The sequence below is a fragment of the Cydia amplana genome, chromosome 19 (genome assembly GCF_948474715.1).
Source record: "Cydia amplana chromosome 19, ilCydAmpl1.1, whole genome shotgun sequence".
NCBI lineage: Eukaryota > Metazoa > Arthropoda > Insecta > Lepidoptera > Tortricidae > Cydia > Cydia amplana.
Window position 1 is genome coordinate 1822860 of NC_086087.1, and position 20053 is coordinate 1842912.

General features: G+C 37.9%; 2 protein-coding genes across 2 annotated transcripts in view; both read right to left on the reverse strand.

The window, feature by feature from the left end:
- Positions 1-6206: 6206 nt before the first annotated feature.
- Positions 6207-18132, reverse strand: LOC134657242 (mevalonate kinase). The gene is made up of 7 exons (XM_063512813.1): positions 17995-18132; positions 14918-15220; positions 13482-13704; positions 7580-7809; positions 7038-7103; positions 6754-6881; positions 6207-6397 (listed from the first exon to the last, which is right to left on the reverse strand). Exons 1-7 carry the CDS (start codon positions 18130-18132, stop codon positions 6265-6267), a joined length of 1221 nt encoding a protein of 406 aa, XP_063368883.1. The 3' UTR covers positions 6207-6264.
- Positions 18133-18153: 21 nt separating this feature from the next.
- Positions 18154-20053, reverse strand: part of LOC134657273 (bolA-like protein 2) — a 50278-nt gene continuing 48378 nt past the window's right edge. Inside the window, exons 2-3 of the mRNA XM_063512853.1 lie at positions 19449-19543; positions 18154-18278 (exon numbers count right to left, since the gene is read on the reverse strand). Coding sequence (XP_063368923.1) covers positions 18185-18278; positions 19449-19543 — 189 coding nt within the window. The 3' untranslated portion in view covers positions 18154-18184. The remainder of the gene's footprint in view (positions 18279-19448; positions 19544-20053) is intronic.

Consider the following 20053-nt stretch of genomic DNA (forward strand, 5'->3'; position numbering starts at 1 on the left):
TATACGAAAGTGTGCTCTATTCCTACACAGTAGGGTCGAATATCGTCTGTATACGCGAGAAATTATCACGCATTGAATGTCAGTATTAGAATGAATTTCATCGATTAATTTATTAAATGTCACGTTGTTGAGTCGCAAATAAATGTAAATGAAGTGTTGATATTTATAAATAAAATGCACTTTTAGATAATATAGTCTTTTATTTGATTATTACGACAAGGTAGAAAATCTAATGTAAAAATATAACCTTGTGATAAACTAGAAGTACTATGCGTCAAAAGTTTCTACGTTTCTGTGATGACTGAAAAAAATCCCAGTATAGTCTGTGCGGAAAGAGAAGAGTCGTGGAATGTATTGGGCGCCATACATTCCACGACTCTTCCCTTTCCGCACAGACTCTAGTTACCACCAACTCGGTTTGGTGGTAAATACTGGGAATTATTTTTCCCAGTTACCAGTGGTAAAAGGTGGGAAAAAATTCCCACCACTGGTTACAAATTGGTGGTAACTAGTGGGAATAACCCGAAAATGGCGAGCCAAATTGGCGTTTGCGTCCACACCATCTGGCCCCGTAGAGGCGTAGACAACATGCCATGCCAATCGCTAATGCTCCGTAGCGAACGAAACGCAACTGTCACTGTCGCACTAATACGGAAGAGTGATAGAGACACAAAGCGATTCGATGGCCAAGCGCAAGCAATCGTCACCTTGGCTAGGCCGCCTGATTTGATCAATCTAATCAGATTGGCAAAAAAATTATTCCTGTCTGGACTGAATAAAAGTCAATATAAATACTTGAAACAATTTACTAATACAACTAAGTTCATAGTTTAACATTAATCTAGTTATTCCACGTAGCACCAAATACCCTACCATTGAGCGCACACAATAAATAAATACACTGTCATGAAAAAAAAAATTGTTTGCACACATTGCAAGGAAAAGCGCAAGTGACTTGCGCGAGCAGTATGCGCAGGTGACTTGCGCGAGCAGTATGCGCAGGTGACTTGCGCGAGCAGTATGCGCAAGTGACTTGCGCGAGCAGTATGCGCAGGTGACTTGCGCGAGCAGTATGCGCAAGTGACTTGCGCGAGCAGTATGCGCAGGTGACTTGCGCGAGCAGTATACGCAGGTGACTTGCGCGAGCAGTATGCGGAAGTGACTTACGCGAGCAGTATGCGCAAGTGACTTGCGCAAGCAGTATGCGCTAGTTACTTGCGCTGTCCCGCATTTTTACTAGGACAATTCAAGTCACTGGGCGCACAATTGTATACCTCTGAATACACAATACACGTAAGTAATGTCACAACATGCGCAAGTTACATGCCCCGTGTGCAAGCACATTTAACATACTTATTGGAAGTTTTATTAACCTAACAATTAAAAAAGAATGTTAGTACCAGAGCTCGTTTATTAAAGCTTGTAACTTGAAATTGGCTGTATGCACGACACTGGCGTCCGCCTGGCGGTTATGGAACTCATTTATTTGACAGTTGACATATGTCAAAAGTGACACGAAAGTTCCGCATTTTGCACATAGCCAATATAAGCGAATCTCTTTCTTATAAAAGTTAAAATCGGGCTCAATGAGGTAATATAACACTTGAGAATTACCCGTTATTGTGGCTACAGATGTAGTTCAATCATTGTTTTCCATCGTATTGTCTCGGAAACGTTAGTATTTGTCGTGCTACTTCAGTCAACCTCAGTACTTTTTGTAGCGAGACTGACTGAAATAGCATGACACGCTCGTACGTTTCCGTGAAAATACGATGGAAAATTATTAATCTGTTCAGTTTTTTAAACTTACTGCTGATTTGCGGGATATAAAGAATAGACGTCACAAGTTTATCTTTCTTTTTAAGGATTCTGGCAAAAATTTGGAATATATGCATTTACATTTGCATTTGCAGCAAAGTATACGAGCACTTTTCAGGGTTTTCGTAAGGTTATCCTATAGATAGGTTAGGTTAGTTTTGTTTTATGGCAATCCTGAAAAGTGACGAGTTTCTGAACCAAATGAATTATGACTAACGAAAATGCGGGCCAACAATACATTATGCCTTAAAACTTTTTGGGAAACAATAGAGAAATATTATCCTACTTTAAGGAATTCGTCCTTGAGGAATGTTTTTAAGTGGAAATTAAGGGCTATTCAAGTTTTTTGTAAACAAAATGACGTCACTCTTTATTTTAGAAATTATAAAACACAAAAATTAAACATAAGCTCAGGAACTTATGACAATAATAAATACATTTTGACAATCGTACAGTCAGCAGCAGTTAAACTTTTTTAATGTTAAACATTTTGATTTTTTTTTTAAAGGAGTACAAAATAACCCCAAACCATAGCCTCTAAAAATCTAGCCTCCTGTATGCCTCAATATTAAAAAAAATGGTACCTTGTTTTACTTGAAGTTCAAATCATTTATTTTATTTTGTCCTTTATAAAGGTCTCTGGGATTCAGGAGGCTAGACAATACTTTGTGATTGAATTAATCTGTAAAGTTATCATTTTGCTGCTAACTGTACAAAGGTTTTCTGGAAGACATGATTTTAAAGTATTTATAAGTATTTTCACATGATTCTTACAATTTAAACAAAGGCGAACTTCGACATTTTACATCTGTCTCTATCGCTCTAATAGCAATTTAATATTCGAGTGAAAAAGACGAAGATTATCTTCGATGTTCGCAATTACTCCCATTATACCAAAACGAGAATAATAACATAAACCGTTTATAGGCAAGTTATATCTTCCTAAGGCCATACACATGAGAAACCCAAAATTTGCCACTGTATTTTGAACCTATAGTGCAGGGAATAAAGTTGATTTTTATTTGGAAAATTTAACGAAACAAAAGAAATGCCACTCTGTTCCAATTGAATATGGTTTAAATTTCTTCGAACTGGAGAAGTACTATAGGTAGGACCTTGGGCCTTAGGAGGATATAGTTAAGTTTTTTCTGACATTGACATAAAATTTAATTTCATTTGGCCTGTGGAAAAGTTATCCTGTCACAAAAAAGTTTTGATGGAGCCAATTTGTATTTGTAGTTTTTTTTTATCAAGTCATGATGAAATACATGCAAAGCTAAAAATTTTATGCATTCTCTTTCATTCAACGCTATATTTTGACTTCAGAGCATTTGAAAACATTCTTTTAAAATAAAAACCTTCGATCGATTTGTAAATAATAATAAAATGTATTTACAAGATTCAAAGTACAAAATATAACTTATATTTCGCCAATATAATTACATAATTTAAATATTATTTTTAGCTAAACGCATTTAGCATGCAACTTTGATTGCAGTTGTTTAGGCAATAGACCACATATGTTTTATTTTTATTATTCTCTATGGAGAAAAAGTTTTTTAGTCTGACATGACTTGTAATATGTATAGATATTTATGAACGAATGGCTATTACAATATAGCTGTATAAGTAGAAGCTGCCTAGCAGTAACGCGCTGTCCAACCCGTAGTTGAAACTTAGGTGGGTAATACATTAACTAAAAACCATTAGGTAATACCACAGAATAAGTAATAGTATTATCATACAGAACGGACACGCACCGCCCCGCCCCGATTCGGATTACCTCGCCCGCGACAGGCCGCGACATGAATGTGTGCGTAAGTCGCTCTACTGAGAACATGTCAGGATTCCGTCAGAAACTCAATGACGCGTGTACAGACGTGCCGCGCACACATATAAACGCAAATCATTTTTGATGTATGGCGTGTCCGCCCTGTGGTAATACTAAGTGATGCCAAATTTTATCATTTATAAAACGTAATGCCCGTGATAGGTAAATTTTTTTATCTCTTAACAAACACAAATGTTTATAAATAAAGGTATAATATTACTCAACAAGCAGACTTTATTTATACTTAAAGTGAATCATAATTTATATTTCAATAGCCTCCTAAGAGTACTAAGGCCCACAAAAAAAATAGTGAAGGGAATATGTTTGAAACTCTTGTTTTGAAATCGAAACAAACAAAAGAAATGCAACTCTGTTCCAATTGAATATGGTCTAAATTACATTGAAGTAATTAGTACTACGGGTAGGACGGTGGGCCTTGCAAGGTTTAATCTTGTCTGTCTGAGTAAATATCAGTGGCTCTAGTATCGCATAGGCATCTTATTTTAGTTGACTATAAAACACCCATAGAGTTTGGGCATGAGGCATGACTGGCATGAGAATTTAGTAATTTTAAATCATCAGTAAAATTTGGCATCCCTTACAATCAGAGCTGATGTAAAAACATACATAATTATAATAAATAACTAATTATAAAAGTAATCATTAAAATAAACAATAAATAATGCTAAAGCATTGGTTCATGGATTTCATGATTCATTCATTTAATCATGGATTTCTTTTATTTTTACTCATTATTCAAACGATTCAACGCAACTCATTTTGATACTCAAAATTAGTGTATTGTAAATATACACTTGCGTTTAAGAGCAGTACAGATCACTATGTAAGAAGATTTCCATGCAATATGTCCCGATTAAATTCATTCTTAGGAATGTTTTCCAAAAGACACTTATAATGTTATGAGTAAATCAAAAACATAAACTATTCAGTTGAAATGAAATGGAAATTTTGTATTTATTTTTACAGGGTTGTATAGAATACTGAATATATGTATGTTCGTAACCCAGACGTGATTTACTCCAATATTAATAAGCATATTTCTATAATTTTACAAAATGATACATTCACCTTTTAACAGATTTCAATATACAATAATAATCTTCAATTATTGACAGATCTATTCATTCAAAATACTGTATGGAATAAAGGTATTTTGTATGGAAAATCTCTTGCACTGTTACATAGTGATGATATTCTGATAACGAAAATTAAACCAACTATATTTAATAAAAATCAAGGTTTGATTTAAGTTAAACAAAGATGGCGTATAATACAAATTAAACTTTAATCATAATATCGTAATATTGTCTTTTATCATTATGTTAGACCACAACACATTCTGAACTCTTTCTTTTTATCCTTTACGTGTTGTGGATTTATTCAACTTGTCTCTTGCCTTTCTCAATTTGCCATCTGACAATGACGTTTTTCACACACTTCAGAGCGGCTATTTCACCAACTTAACAATTGACACCTGACACTTACAATGTCCTGTACAATTCTGGGTGACATTCCTGCATATAAATTACATATGAATACAGTGATGCACGGTGAATTGTCAGTGTCAGGCGGCAATATTATTGCGGTATCTCAGCCCGATACGAAGCGATGGTCACTAAAAATATGGCCGTTAAATGACAACGAATTGTCAGTGGTAGATGACAATTGCCAAGTTAAAAAGGCCAGTTTTCTCATACAATTAGCCTTGCGTTTAACGCCAGCACACATAAGCATCATACATTTACTGGTGTTTTTAAAGCCACGTATGTGATTTTCCACAAACATATCGCCCATACAAAATATCTTAAGTAGAACAACCACTACTTATTAAAAATATTCATCTGTCCATCACCAACACACGGTATAAAAACACACACTTTATTAAGCTATTAGTCCATATTTCTCTAAATTGTCTTTTATGGTACAACCGTCCAGTCCTTGATTGTAAAACAATAATCTGCAACTTTTTGCATTTCTTTAGTAATTTGTAAAATTTTCATTCTTTTGGTATCGAATACCAACTAATATAATATATGACATGCCGTATCAAAACATACTCGTAATGTTAACTTGCACTAGAATGAGTAAAACATATCAGTTTAAATCCAACTATGTATAACCGACACGGAGACTCGGGATTCCGTTTAGAAGTAATTTGTTACTACTCGAGACAGACGCCGTTGTAATGACGTTAGGAGCTGTATTATTCACATTTGACATGCCATCGAACTCTTTTATTTGTCTTGTAGTTAGACGCAGCTGCAGTTAATCTCAGAGCAATATTGTACCCGGATACGACTGACAGCATTAATCCAGGAAACCAGGGCAACGCTGGTGAAATCGGTTTAGGAGCAGTCTTGAAGCAAGGTACAAGTGGCAGCTTAAGTCCAGGGTACCATGGCATTGACAGCTTTTTAATGTCTTTTATTTAGAATGCTGGTTGCTGATGGAATCGGTCTAACTGCATTGCTGTACCAATTTTAGTCCAATGAAAACAGGTCATAATCAAATTTTCCTTTGCTTCGGAGTAATTCGGACGCTGCTGAAATATTAGTAGGAGTAGTATTGTACCAGCTTTAGCCTTGTTCTCTGTGTCACATCTCGAGCTGCACGCCGGGGCCGCCGAGGCAGGTCTCGGTGACGCGGAAGCCGTTCTCGAGGAGCTGACCCGTGAGGGAGTCCACAGTGGTGCGTGGAGTTGAAGGCGGGATGAGGATCATCGCGTAGCTGTAAAAGAAAATAATAAGTAGGGTGATGAATTGCAAAACGCTTTTTCTAATTGAAAAGGCCTATCATTTTAATAGCAAGTCCATCTTTAGCTGATAACTTTTGTGAAAAAAAGGCAAAAATTATACAAAGCGGTTTCCTTTTTACACCCGAGTGAGACTTAGGAGTTAGACTAAAGAGTTCCGAGTTAGACCAAACTGCAAGGATCCTGGTCACGGCACCAAATTGTAAACACAAACAAGAATTACTTTTATACTTCAGACGATAACATAAATAAGTACATTTGAGGGCATTTAACGCGATCTTGCTCAATATAAAGACTAGTGGAATGACTAATAAAGAAAAATAATGCTTACCCTCCACCACCAGCACCCGTGAGCTTGCAGGCAAGGTTCCGGGCCCGCGCCTGGCTTCTGATCGCTTCTAGGGCTGGGTGTGATACGCCTAATGCCGCCAAAAGACAGTGGTTCATGTCCCACAGTTCCTGAAACATTTATAGTATACTTTAGCATAATATTATGTAATGTAGGTAAATATTTATTAAAAACATTCTACGTAACACATGCCAACAAATAATTTAAATGATGATTAGGTAAGGGAAGAGAAACTTGAACAGTGCAAGATACAAAATGATCCTTACTCCTAAGTGTTGATAGTCTGCGTCCGTGTCAGCTGGACACTTGCCACCAGCGAGTTTTTCCAAAACCTGAAACAAAAATGTGTTCTGTCTGAAATACAGTCAAAATGATCAAAATATCATATATGACAGTAATCGCTCCACTGTAGGACTCGGAGGTCGTGTCATAGGTTTTACCATTGTTCTTCTCAATAGATGCTTCTACGTAGGGTTTAGGAGTTGCATTAATTTAAGTGTTATAAACATCACCGGAAGACTGCTTTAAAAGTACTAAGCTGTGTTTTTATATCGCAGAAACTAAAATGGCAGTTCGATTGGCCAATTTACTAACCATTTTTCCCAATGTTGTGCCAATTTACTAAAGAACAATTCTTCCCAATGTTGTACTAAAATGACAGATTGGACAAATGATACCTGCGCGTCATTCAGCGCGATGATCACAAAACTAAGAAGATGACATTTGTGGGAAAAGAAGCAATTTTGTCATTAAGAATCTTCCGTCTGCATCTAAAAGTACCAGGCTCGCATAAGACAGTAGTAGTTACCTGCGTGGCAGTGTGCGCGATGTCGTCGAGCGCGTTCATCACGTGGTCCACGGCCGCGGTGTTCCTTTGCCGCATGCCCGCTACTTTAACGAGCAGGGCGTGCGTTTCGCGGTTCACGCGCGAGTCTACGAGGAGTACCCGCAGGTTCAGCCGGATGTCGAGGTGGCGCGGCTTCGTGCCCTTCTTGAAGGAGACGATCGAGCCGAATGTGCAGGTCTCGTTGTCTATGCCTGGAAAATACATTTTCTCAAAAATGGACGGCAAAGTCGACGTTGCCGGTTAAAAAATAGGTCGCGAAGTGCGTAGTTTATGGTCATTCGAAAAATTAAAAAGTTAAAAACATTGCAGTCTCGATTTCGGGACTGCAATGTTGCATACAAATTCCATTATATAACGAGTTCCAAACTTTTTAAAACTTCAAATGGCCATATCAAATGAAGGCATAGGTCCCTTAAACAGCCAAACAGATGATCAGCACTTATTATTATAAAGCCTATAACAGACTATCGCACCGCACCGCGACCTTGGAGCGTCGCACCCATAAGTGAGAGCGAGAAACAGATATCTCTTTCTCCCTCTCACTTATGGGTGAAACAGATATCTCTTTCTCGCTCTCACTTATGGGTGCGACGCTCCAAGGTCGCGGTGCGGTGCGATAGTCTGTTACAAGCTTAATGTTGGTACCGCGACTATTTAGGTGTCTCAAATAGGTTGGCGTATTTTCAGCAGAAAAATACACTTCTTTTTTTTTTAAAGGCGGCAAGCTAATTTTTTTAATGGTTGTATTTTTTTCTGTGAAAATTAATGGAAAATTAGAACGTTGCTTCTGTAAGTTCTGTAAAATATTTCTATTTCTTGCACCATTTTTGAGAAAAGCACTATATATGACTCGGCTGGAAGGCTACTTGCTGGCTTCGGATTCAATTAAACGGACTCCCAAGGTCGTCCGTTTAAAACGAATCCTCAGCCTGCAAGTAGCTACTTCCGAACCTCGACAATAATGTACTATTATGGGTGAATCTACTTTTTCTTTTCACTCGTTTCTATGGTTGCGTTCCCTTGGACAGCTCTTTAAAGTTTGATTTTATGGAATTTTAATGTATGAAACATGCATTTTTGTAATCGTTGTAATTATAAGCCATTTCGATAACAGGTAGTCCAAAATTAAGCATGTCAGCAGAACGTGATACAATATTTATTTTTATTATGTTAGGGTCTATTTACATTTCAATAAAAAGTATCATATTAAAATATGACGCTTAAACATAGATTAGCTTAAAATAAGTATCAGAAGATACTAAATATAATTTTTTCGATCTCGCCAGTATTTTCAATAATTATAAAACATGAAATTCAAATTTGTCTAAAACTTAAAACTTTTTATTGACGTTGGACATTGAACATAAGAAATTTGAATAAAATTTTGCATAATGTAACTATGCATGAATAGTTTTTTTACGATCAAAGTTATTTACATATTGTTCGCATACCTATTCTATTCAGACGTGTGACGTCACAATAAACTTTGTAACAATGCAAGGCGTTACTAGCTTCGGAAGGAACGTTCGATTTTGACATTGACAATGTGCATTGCATGCTCATTTGTGTTGTCTAGGTGTCCTTCTTCTTCCGATTCTTTCTTACGAAGAATTGTATTCCTGTATTTGATTTGCCTAAATAGTTTGAAGTGAAAACTTCTTTAGCGACGCTGTGTACTTTTTGAGGTGGGGAAAAAATTACCGTAAGACAGACACGTGACCTGATCGAAAAACTTACAATGTCATTGAGTTTTTCTTTATTGATTTAAATGCCATCTAGTGAGTTTCGCTCTAACTGTTATTAATTTAACTCGAGTACTAACAGTGATGTGCTTAGGGGTTTCAAGTAATGCGACGAAATAACGCTAGATGGCGTTAACCTCATTTATACATAGTGCTGCAGACATTTTGCAATAGTCATTGAGTTTTCACTTCTGCAGGCACTCCCGGAGTGCAACCCGTTGTTCTTTTTACAAAAACTGTCGTTTGAGAAGGGTCACAAACAAAGAGTAGTATAATATATAGAACAGTCACAAACCTAACATCTAATGGCGACTAAGTATATTATTTGAAAAGTTCAGATTAAGAAATGGTTTTGGAATAATTTTTAAGAAAAAAAAACCGACTTCTATGCGGCCCGGAGAAAGATTATTGTAGATGGTGCGCTATGTAGAAAAGGAAGCATTTCGTTTCTGTAAGGCTCGCAGTTCTAACCTAACCTAACCCACTTTTGTTCGGTTCTGTGAGGATAGCAGTTCAAACCTAACCTAACCCACTTAACGGCGCATGCGGTGCGGTGTACGGGGGTTTGAGCGGGAGGGGTTTGGCCTCATCATACTTTATACCTACATTTTATGGTAGGTAATCATAGTGGTTTATTTAGTTTAGGTATCATGGTGGTTTTCCAGGTCAAGGTCCGGGTCTGTGTCCGAGTCCGGGTCCGAGTCTGGGTCTAGTCCAGGTCCGAGTCCGAATCCGAGTCCAGGTCCGGGTCCGGGTCCGAACCGGATCCGGGTACGAGTCCGGATCTGGATCCGAGACCGGGTCCCAGTCCAAGTCAAAGTCGAAATTTGAAATCACCAAACATGTACTATGCGTCGTTGAAGAGTTCTGTTCTGATCATCATCAGCAGTTCCAGTTCATCAAATGCGACAGTTTTTAATGTTAATGCTTTATTTTATGATGAAAATACAGAAAATTCTATACGTGTGCCTTTAAGATTTGACGAGTTCCCTCGATTTCTCATGGATCCCATGTTCAGAACTTGAGCTTGACATAAATATGGCTTAAAAACCTAACTTGCTTAACAAACATAACGAAAAGAAAAAATCGCCAAACGCGAGCTATGCGTCGTTAAAGAGTTTCGTTCTGGTCATCATCAGCAGTTACACTTACTCAAATGTTACTTTTTAAATGTATATGCTTGATTTGTTGATTAAAACACAACAATCACATACATATAGTGATTGTTGTGTTCCACTGCATCAAATGCGACAGTTTTTAATGAAAATGCTTAATTTTTTGATGAAAATACAAAAATCTCTATATGCATGCCTTTAAGATTTGAGGAGTTCCCTCGATTCCTTATGGATCTCATCATCAGAACTCGAGCTTGACAGAAATGTGGCTTAAAAACTAAACTTGCTTAACAAACATAACGAAGAGGACAAATCGCCAAACGTGAACTATGGGTCGTTGAAGAGTTCTGTTCTGATCATCATCAGCAGTTCCACTTCATCAAATGCGACAGTTTTTAATAAAAATGCTTGATTTTCTGATGAAAATACAAAAATCTCTATACGCACACCTTTAAGATTTGAGGAGTTCCCTCGATTCCTCATGGATCCCATCATCAGAACTGGGTTTTGACAAAAACGGGACCAATCTGTATGAATATACATACAATCAAAAAAAGAATTTTCAAAATCGGTCCAGTAATGACGGAGATATGGAGTAACAAACATAAAAAAAAATAAAAAAAAACATACAATAACCTCCTCCTTTTAGATTTGGAAGTCGGTTAAAAAACGAATTTAGACAAATAAAAATTCGGAAAATTATAACACGTCAAAAATATTTCGGAACATCGATAGGATACAAATTTGAATACCTAGTATTCGTATTTTAATTTGCTATTTTCTAATCTTCTTATCTTATCTTATGGTAGTCTGGGGCTCTTGCGGTTAACTTCGACCCATAGGGATCTTTTGTGCAATTACCCCCTAGAGAAGATCCGTCAGCTACTCAAGAGCTTTTCCCACCATATCCATGTGTCGGATGATGGAGCTCATGGGTAGCGTTTTAAAGTCCTTTGGTTCCAGATATCCTGCTCCAAAGTCCTTCATTCTTTGTCTGGCGAGGGCATGCCATTCACACATTAGGAGTTTTACTGTCTCTTCCTCTTCGCCGCATATACGACAAGCTATTTTTTAACCGACTTCCAAATCTAAAAGGAGGAGGTTATCAATTCGGTTGTATGTTTTTTTTTTATTTTTTTTATTTTTTTTTATGTTTGTTACTCCATATCTCCGTCATTACTGGACCGATTTTGAAAACTTTTTTTTTGATTGTATGTATATGCATACAGATTGGTCCCGTTTTTGTCAAAACCCAGTTCTGATGATGGGATCCATGAGTAATCGAGGGAACTCCTCAAATCTTAAAGGCATACATATAGTGATTTTTGTGTTTTTATCAACAAATCAAGCATATACATTTAAAAAAGTGACATTTGATGAAGTGGAACTGCTGATGATGATCAGAACGGAACTCTTCAACGACGCATAGTACACGTTTGACGATTTGTCCTCTTCGTTATGTTTGTTAAGCAAGTTAAGTTTTTAAGCCACATTTTTGTCAAGCTCGAGTTCTGATGATGGGATCCATGAGGAATCGAGGGAACTCCTCAAATCTTAAAGGCATGCATATAGAGATTTTTGTATTTTCATCAAAAAATTAAGCATTTTCATTAAAAACTGTCGCATTTGATGCAGTGGAACTGCTGATGATGATCATAACGGAACTCTTCAACGACGCATAGTACACGTTTTGTGATTCTGAATTTCGATTTTGACTTGGACTGGGCCCCGGACTCCGGACTCGGACCCGTACTCGGACTCGGACCCGTACTCGGACTCGGACCCGTACTCGGACTCGGACCCGGATCCGAACACGGACCCGGACCTTGATCCGGAAAACCACTATGATACCTAAACTAAACAAACCACTATGATTACCAAATAAAGTATAAGCGCCGTTAAGTGGGTCCAGGCTAGTAGTTAGAGAAGTCGGTTTTTTTCTATTAAAGATTATCTTACTACATATTCTCTACCTCTTACAAATACAATACCTACATTTGAAGTCGGAAATGTAAGAATGCAACATTTTGACACATGTATTAAACAAAAGACATACGTTTTGGTGGGTTTGACTATATGGATGGTACAGTCGACGTCAAAGAGATCTTTACGACTAACGTTACAAAAAATTATTTACACGACTTTATTGTCATAGCATTTAGGTCGTGTAAACATTTTTTGTTACTTTGGCTGTAAATTTCTCTTTGACGTCGACTGTACATTCAGAGAATAAGTTCGGAAGCTTAAGTAGGTAGCCAATTCATCGAATAATTCACGTCAAGTGATTCGCATTTGACAGTGCAAGGCCACGCTGTACCGAGGTTCAAGGTTCGAATCCGCGATGTGTGCCAAGGGCGTTTGCCAATTGCTTCGATGATTTTGGATGCAATGCAAACCAGTGGACAAAATAATGGTTGTTGGCGTCTGCATTTAAAATCATTATTTGAACATATGTTACTTATTCAAAAGCAAACAACAACACTTATTAAACTTTAATTAATTATTAACTGATAATAAACAGCTATATACGTCATTTAGTTTAGTAAAAAGTTTAATATTAAATACCTACGTGTAAACAAAAATGTTAATATAGTTTGGCAAACTAGGTTTGCCAGAGTATAGCTTGCAAATCTCTATTTCTGCCCGTTCCGATGCCTATAGAGTCGGACGCTAAGTTTCCATGCGAACCGCTATGTTAAGTATGGATTTTATAGGGATACTAGCGACCCGCCTTGGCTTCGCACGGGTTAACCAATAATACATAAACCTTCCTCTTGAATCGCTCTATCTATTAAAAAAAACCGCATACAAATCCGTTGCGTAGTTTTAAAGATCTAAAGCATACATAGGGACAGACAGCGGGAAGCGACTTTGTTTTATACTATGTAGTGATGTATGCCTTGTATGTATTCTTACTGCTAAGTTTGTGCAAAGCGTGGCAAAAGTCTAGTCCTGAGCCACAGTTCGAACAAAGATCGAAAATGTCTAAATATAAGCAAGACTCACCAGAAGGCGTCCCATGCATAATCCGCTCGCAATTATACGCCCAAGCTGAAATCGCCTCTGCCTCGCGCGGCTCAAAGTCGCCGGGCGGTTCGAAGCTGCCTCGCGCCCGCAGCGCCATCAGCCGTAACAGCGCCCCCGCGAGGCAGACGGCGAACGAGGCAGAGCTGCCGGTCCCCGCGCCTATGGTCAGCTCCGAACCCATGGAGATGTCCATGGATTTCACCTGGGGAGATTGGAATTCAAAAACCGGCCAAGTGCGAGTCGGACTCGCGCACGTAGGGTTCCGCACCATCAACAAAAAATAGAACAAAACAACCAAAAAAACGGTCACCCATCCAAGTACTGACCCCGCCCGACGTTGCTTAACTTCGGTCAAAAATCACGTTTGTTGTATGGGAGCCCACTTAAATCTTTATTTTGTTCTGTTTTTAGTATTTGTTGTTATAGCAGCAACAGAAATACATCATCTGTGAAAATTTCAACTGTCTAGCTATCACGGTTCGTGAGATACAGCCTGGTGACAGACAGACGGACGGACGGACGGACGGACGGACGGACGGACGGACGGACGGACGGACGGACGGACGGACGGACGGACAGCGGAGTCTTAGTAATAGGGTCCCGTTTTTACCCTTTGGGTACGGAACCCTAAAAATTCAAAGATTTATTTGTTCAACATGCATGTTACAAAATGTTAAACAAATATTTCAGTATCGACATAGTGTGTCGTGCCTATTGGCATACAAATAGATAGAGATTTGTAAATGAATGTCGTCTAAATACTTTAAAACCGAACCTACATTCTGGAAATGGGGAAATGGGTTTATAAGTATTTTAAATTACTTCTTCCTTTTAGCCATTAGCCGTATCTCTTAGCGAAGCAGTTTACATCATTGCCTGGCTTATGATCTCACTTTAAATTCCCTAATAAGTTCTGGAATGCTTCGCCTTATTTGGTAGTTTCCGCACTCGACGCTTTATTGGATTTTAGTTACGCAGCGTACTACGTAGGCGAACAACACGCGAACGCGAAGCGATGCGGCGCGGGGTGAATAAATCCTTTGATACCTATAGAAGTGTCCTACGTGGGCGATCTCGTTGCAAACGCGATCGTCGTGGGCCCGCCGCGCCGCGCCGCGTCGCTTCGCGTTTGCGAGTTGTTCGCTTACGTAAGATGCAGCGTTAGAATGCAAATAAAATTTAATGCATGTCCTGACACTAAAGTAGTTAAATTAGAATACCACTGAAGCTTTACAACACACAAAAACTACACAACCACTATGGGTACACCGTAAAAAAACTTTGTAGTAGAAATAGTAGAATAGTATTTGGAAAATTACCCTAATGTAATACGGGACAAAGAGAATTCACGTATCATTGGCAAAAGTTCAATAAATAGTTCAAAATTAGGATAGATACACCGCAATAAAATTTACCTGCAAATTCGTACTCCCAAATATCCCCGAATACATATAGAGGAAGCTCCTCAGAGAATTCTTCTGGTTATTCGGGAGCTCATCGAAATTAGGCTTGATCTGATGCAGGAACTCGTTGACCTTCCTAAGATGGTTGTCATGGTCCAGGTGCCCTGGTATCTTCCAGGAGAACTTGCCGGTGACACCGTGGCAGAGCTGCGGGTTGAAGAGGGCCTTCACGGTGGGGTTGAGGGGTATGGTCTCCTGGAGACCGACGCAGGGTAGGTGGATGTAGACCGCTGGTTCTCCGGCGGTTTTAACTTCCTGTAAAGATGGATGTGTGAGGGCTTGGTTCAAAGTGATGTGGGAGCCTGGATGGAGCAAGCCCCGTAGACAACATGCCAATCGCTAATGCTCCGTAGCGAACGAAACGCAACTGTCACTGTCACACTAATATGGAAGAGTGATATAGAGACACAAAGCGATTCGATGGCGAAGCGATAGCGATTATCACCTTGGCTAGGCCGCCAGCAACGCTTCACGATCGAAAAGGTCGTGAAGAGTTGCAAACGCATTTTTTGAGTTATGCTAGTTTCCATTATGATTATATATTTATTTATTATATTCAAATTCATTACAGCGTTGCAGTACAACCAAGGCGTTGCAAAACTGCAAAACGAAAATCTATAAACAAAGTTATACATTTAATCAAAATAACTGTGACAATAAAATAATGTAAAATAATTTGTTTAAGTATATATTTAAAAGTAAGTGTATAAAAAAAATAAGTGTTTTTTGTAGAACCCAACTATATGTAAAAGCTATTGTTTTTTTATATATAAATTATGTCGCGTTTATTATATTTTGTTTGATAATAAGAAAACAAAAAAAAACTGCATTTGAATCGCATCACAAGCTCCGGCAAAATGTCTTCCTCGTGCCCGTATTGCACATGAATAAAAAAAACTCACACAACCCATACATATATTAATTAATATTACAGTGAACACACAAATATAGCTAAAAGCTCTCATATGAAGCGGGGAAACATACAAACATACAATCAACAGCAAGAACATGCCTGCTAATATTATAAATAAAATATTATAAGTAACTCTGTCTGTTACCTCTTCACGCTTAAACCGCTAAACCGATTTAGATAAAATTGACCTGTGGGGATAGATTGAAGTCCGAGAAAGGACATAGGATAGTTTTTATCAATCGTCATCACCCCACGCGAACGTAACTAATATTATTAAAAAATTAATATTATTTATTTCTGTTTTATAAAAAGACAATCATTCAGTAAGTAGATTTATAAGAAATAAAATACCTTTCATATATTGTATTATACTTAAATCTAAGCTGTTATTTATTCGTATAATAATTATTAATTGACATATGTTGAAATAATTATTATAAATACAGACAGACTTTACCACCTTGGCCGTTATTATTTTAGTTATAATATAAATATTTATATTATCTAGGCGGTCTAGCATGAGTTGCGTTCTCGGATTACATTAAATTATGTAGTCGCTTTTCTAGTGATTGTCTACTTCAAAGAAAATAATTAAAATCTAACTGGGTGCCAAGTTCTGCAGATTAGCAGATAACTTGCAGTCCTTGCAGATAAAAATAAGAGACTTTCTTAGATCTTTTAGAAAATCTTTAGGTGTAAAGCACCTAAATAAAACAGTGTCGGGTACGTTTTATTTTTAATTGCAATATAGTAGCCATTTGTAAATAATGAGGTTTGCCAGTAATAACGTGATTAAAAATTATTTTTGAGTAAATATAATTATTTTTGAAAAAAATAGTAGTTTTCTCAAACATGCAATGAAATGTCGTCGCTCCGGGCGTTATATCAGGCTTCGAAGTATCACGTTTAGGGCGGAGCAACTCCAGAGAACTGTAAAGGAATTTCATACGAAATTGAAGGCCTAGGCCGGGAAGTAATTTTTTTTTAAATTCTAATGTAAACATGGGGTCTGTGTCCATGAACAGACTAAACAGCCGAATTAAATATTTTTTTTTTTTATATTTTTGGTGAATGAATGGTTATCGGACCAAAATATCCGTGTTAACGCCTGTTATACACGAACGTACTGATATTAAGAATACGAATCTGTATGATTCAATGTGTAGATGAATAAATTTAAAATTTTGTCTATACGTAAGTCACCAGAGACCATAGACAATATTTAAAATCCTCTGCATTTATTTTATTTATAGAAATTGAGATTCTTATTATCAGATTGTGTATAATGGCCCTAATAAGGTCTATTCGAACACTACACACGCGAAATACGGACGACTTCCGTAAAAAAAAAACAATTATGGCGTGATTGGAAGAAAAATTAAAAAACTTTTGTTGTGAAGTTGGATTTTTATTATAAAGATTATAAATTTGTTTTTTTGAGTGGTGTATTTTTTTATTTCATTGCATGTTTGAGAAAAGCACTATACATGCCTAGCCGTGAAAAGGTCTTGCCGGCTTCGTATCACTATCCGGCCTCCCTACGGTCGGCCGGCTATACCTACTCACCCGGCAAGCCCTTCCTTCCCGGCGTCTGCAGTAATGTACTATTGTTGAAAGACGCTCATTTCTGCCGAGGTAAGTACTCTACTTTTCATTTCGAATACGAGGAAAGTAAAATGAATGTGTCTTTTAAAAACACCGAAGTACCGAAATATACATATGCATAGTATTTCTTGAGGGTACTTTCCATTAACAATTTAGCCAAAAGGATCGTTATTTATGGAATGGGGAGTTAAATATCAGAATGGAAATTGTATAATAAGTCCATTTAAACCCAAATTACAATTGCTTATCCTAAAAAAATTATAAAATCTTACTTCGAACGTAAAATGTTCTAGTGCAGAAACGTATCATTTTCTGCACACCTTTTAGAACAACAATGACCCTCTTTATAACGAAAAAACATATATACCTTTATAGATTGAAATTATTTTAAATATTCACTGAATTTTGTAATTTTTGAATACTCATAAGAAGCGAACGCGGACCATAGGGCCGATATATAAATACAAAGGTATAAATGTCCTGTTATATAATAAATAAATAAAAAACATACCTTTATAACGATGGAACTCCTCAGCCCGAGGCTGACAGCGATAGCCGTTTTCCCGTATACCACCGCGTGTTCCCCGTGCAGGATCACCTTCCCCGGCGCCGACACACTCACGGTATACAAATTCTCGCCGCTCAACATTTTCAATAAAAAAAAGACTACTTTTTTTAAATTCTCATTTTATTCTAGCACATCATTGTTGAGCCTTCCACTGGTCGGGCGTGAGGGTTTTCTGCGTGAACGCGTGTATCTCCTTCAGCTCCTCCTGAAGAACTGAGTTGACGAGTCTGCGGGCAAGGAATATATAGATTACGTGAGCGTCAATTGTTTTTTTAATGGGGTTCTGTATTTTTCGGATATACACCTATCCGGTCTCTACATGAATATATCGTCAGGTGACAAGCAAAACTCACTAATTACCACCACAAGTTCTTTTTTTTTTGTGAACCGGCTTATTTTTTTTGTGAAAAGAGCTGGCACATCCGGGGCCCTGTCAGTCCCTAGAATTGTGTCAAATTTTTGACAGGGCAAGCTATGATGGCGCCATCTGCTAAATAGTTCGACCGGCCAACGCCATTCTCATAGAAAAAGGGACAAGCTATGATGGCGCCATCTATGCAAACCTTTCACAGTTGCCAACCCCATTGTGTTTGTATGGGTGGCTGGTGACTGCAGAACCCTACATCGGCCATAATTAGACATGCTCCTACCATTTTTTTATCATTCGAAAATGACCTTTCAACTTCGCGATATAATCAAGGAAAACTGTTTAGAAAGAAAAGTTTGATCATATCATTCTACTGTTCAACGTATTGACGCAGTTCAAAACTGTACAATGGTATCTTTTTGTTATGAAAAAAATTATAATAACAATACGTGTTTACGATGAAAAAATAACTCTATATTAGTTCAGTTCATTTTGTATATTCAGCATCAATAAGGAAAGGTTAGTATTTATTTATATTTATTCGCCAAAACATTCTATATTAATCTCATAATGAACAATACATCCAATACAAGCTGTTTTATTTCATTATCCATAATTCAGCGTCAGAGAACAAAGATACTTAATCAACCAATAATAAGCCTTAACTCATTGCATTAAAGTTTAAATTCTCAGATAAATGGTACTATTTCTTGGGATCTGTATTGTTTGGTCTGTGAATGGTGTATGTGAGAGCAAACACGTAAGCTTTTTCATTTCAGAGATACCGAATGCGAATTAAAGGGTTTTTGAAGGTAATAACGGAAGAACTGGACCTTTTGTGTTTAACTGACAGGCTGATATCGTCCGGCGAACTGGTAATCTGTGGGCCCTTTACGGCGGATCTGCTTCAGCTTCGCGTCAGTAACTGGCAGGAATTTGCGCTGGAACGGGACAGGTCGCACACTCGTTTCGGAGGCCAAGTTTCTCTTTGGATCACTGAGCCAAGATAGTAGTTAGTTAGTTATGTTACCTATGGCGCGCCAGCAGCGGCTTCCCCTGGAACTTGTCGGAGACAATCAGCGCTGAGAACTTGGCGCCACAGCCGTCACTCTCGTCCGTCACTACCTGGAACAATATATTTATATTAGGGCTTGCCTGTTATGCCAGATCTTCGATAGATGGTGCTGTCGTAATGCTAAAATGCGCTGCTAAAGAAAGTAACTACTATTTTGTATCTATTTAACGGATGAAGTAGATGGCGCTGTTGCAATATAACATAGTGAACGTGGCCGTACATCGCCATGCCACGGTTAAATATTTCGGGACACTCTACTAGTCTCAAATTCGTGTCTAGCAGTGAACGGAAAGGTCTAGACTTTGTGCGTAAAGAGAAGAGTCGTGGAATGTACGGGGCCCAATACATTCCACGACTTTTCTCTTTCCGGACAGACTTTACGACAATACTGACAATAGGTATCGTCCATAGAACATGTAATCGACCCAGCACGTGCTCCGTTCCGCGAATCGCGAATATTCAATTCGATCAATTGGAAGACAATCAGACGACCCAAATTCGGGGGCAGTGTGCCACGGGGCTCTGGGTGCGACCCATAAATTATTGTGTTTGGTTGGGTT

Bases quoted from the DNA above. Each gene is read 5' to 3' on its own strand.
- LOC134657242 (XM_063512813.1), bottom strand. From the start codon at position 18,132: ATGTTGAGCGGCGAGAATTTGTATACCGTGAGTGTGTCGGCGCCGGGG. The intron at 13,705-14,917 runs GTAAATTTTATT...CAATCTCCCCAG, and splicing joins TTGGGAGTACGAATTTGCAG to GTGAAATCCATGGACATCTC. The intron at 6,398-6,753 runs GTAAGCATTATT...TTTCTTTTACAG, and splicing joins ACGGGTGCTGGTGGTGGAGG to CTACGCGATGATCCTCATCC.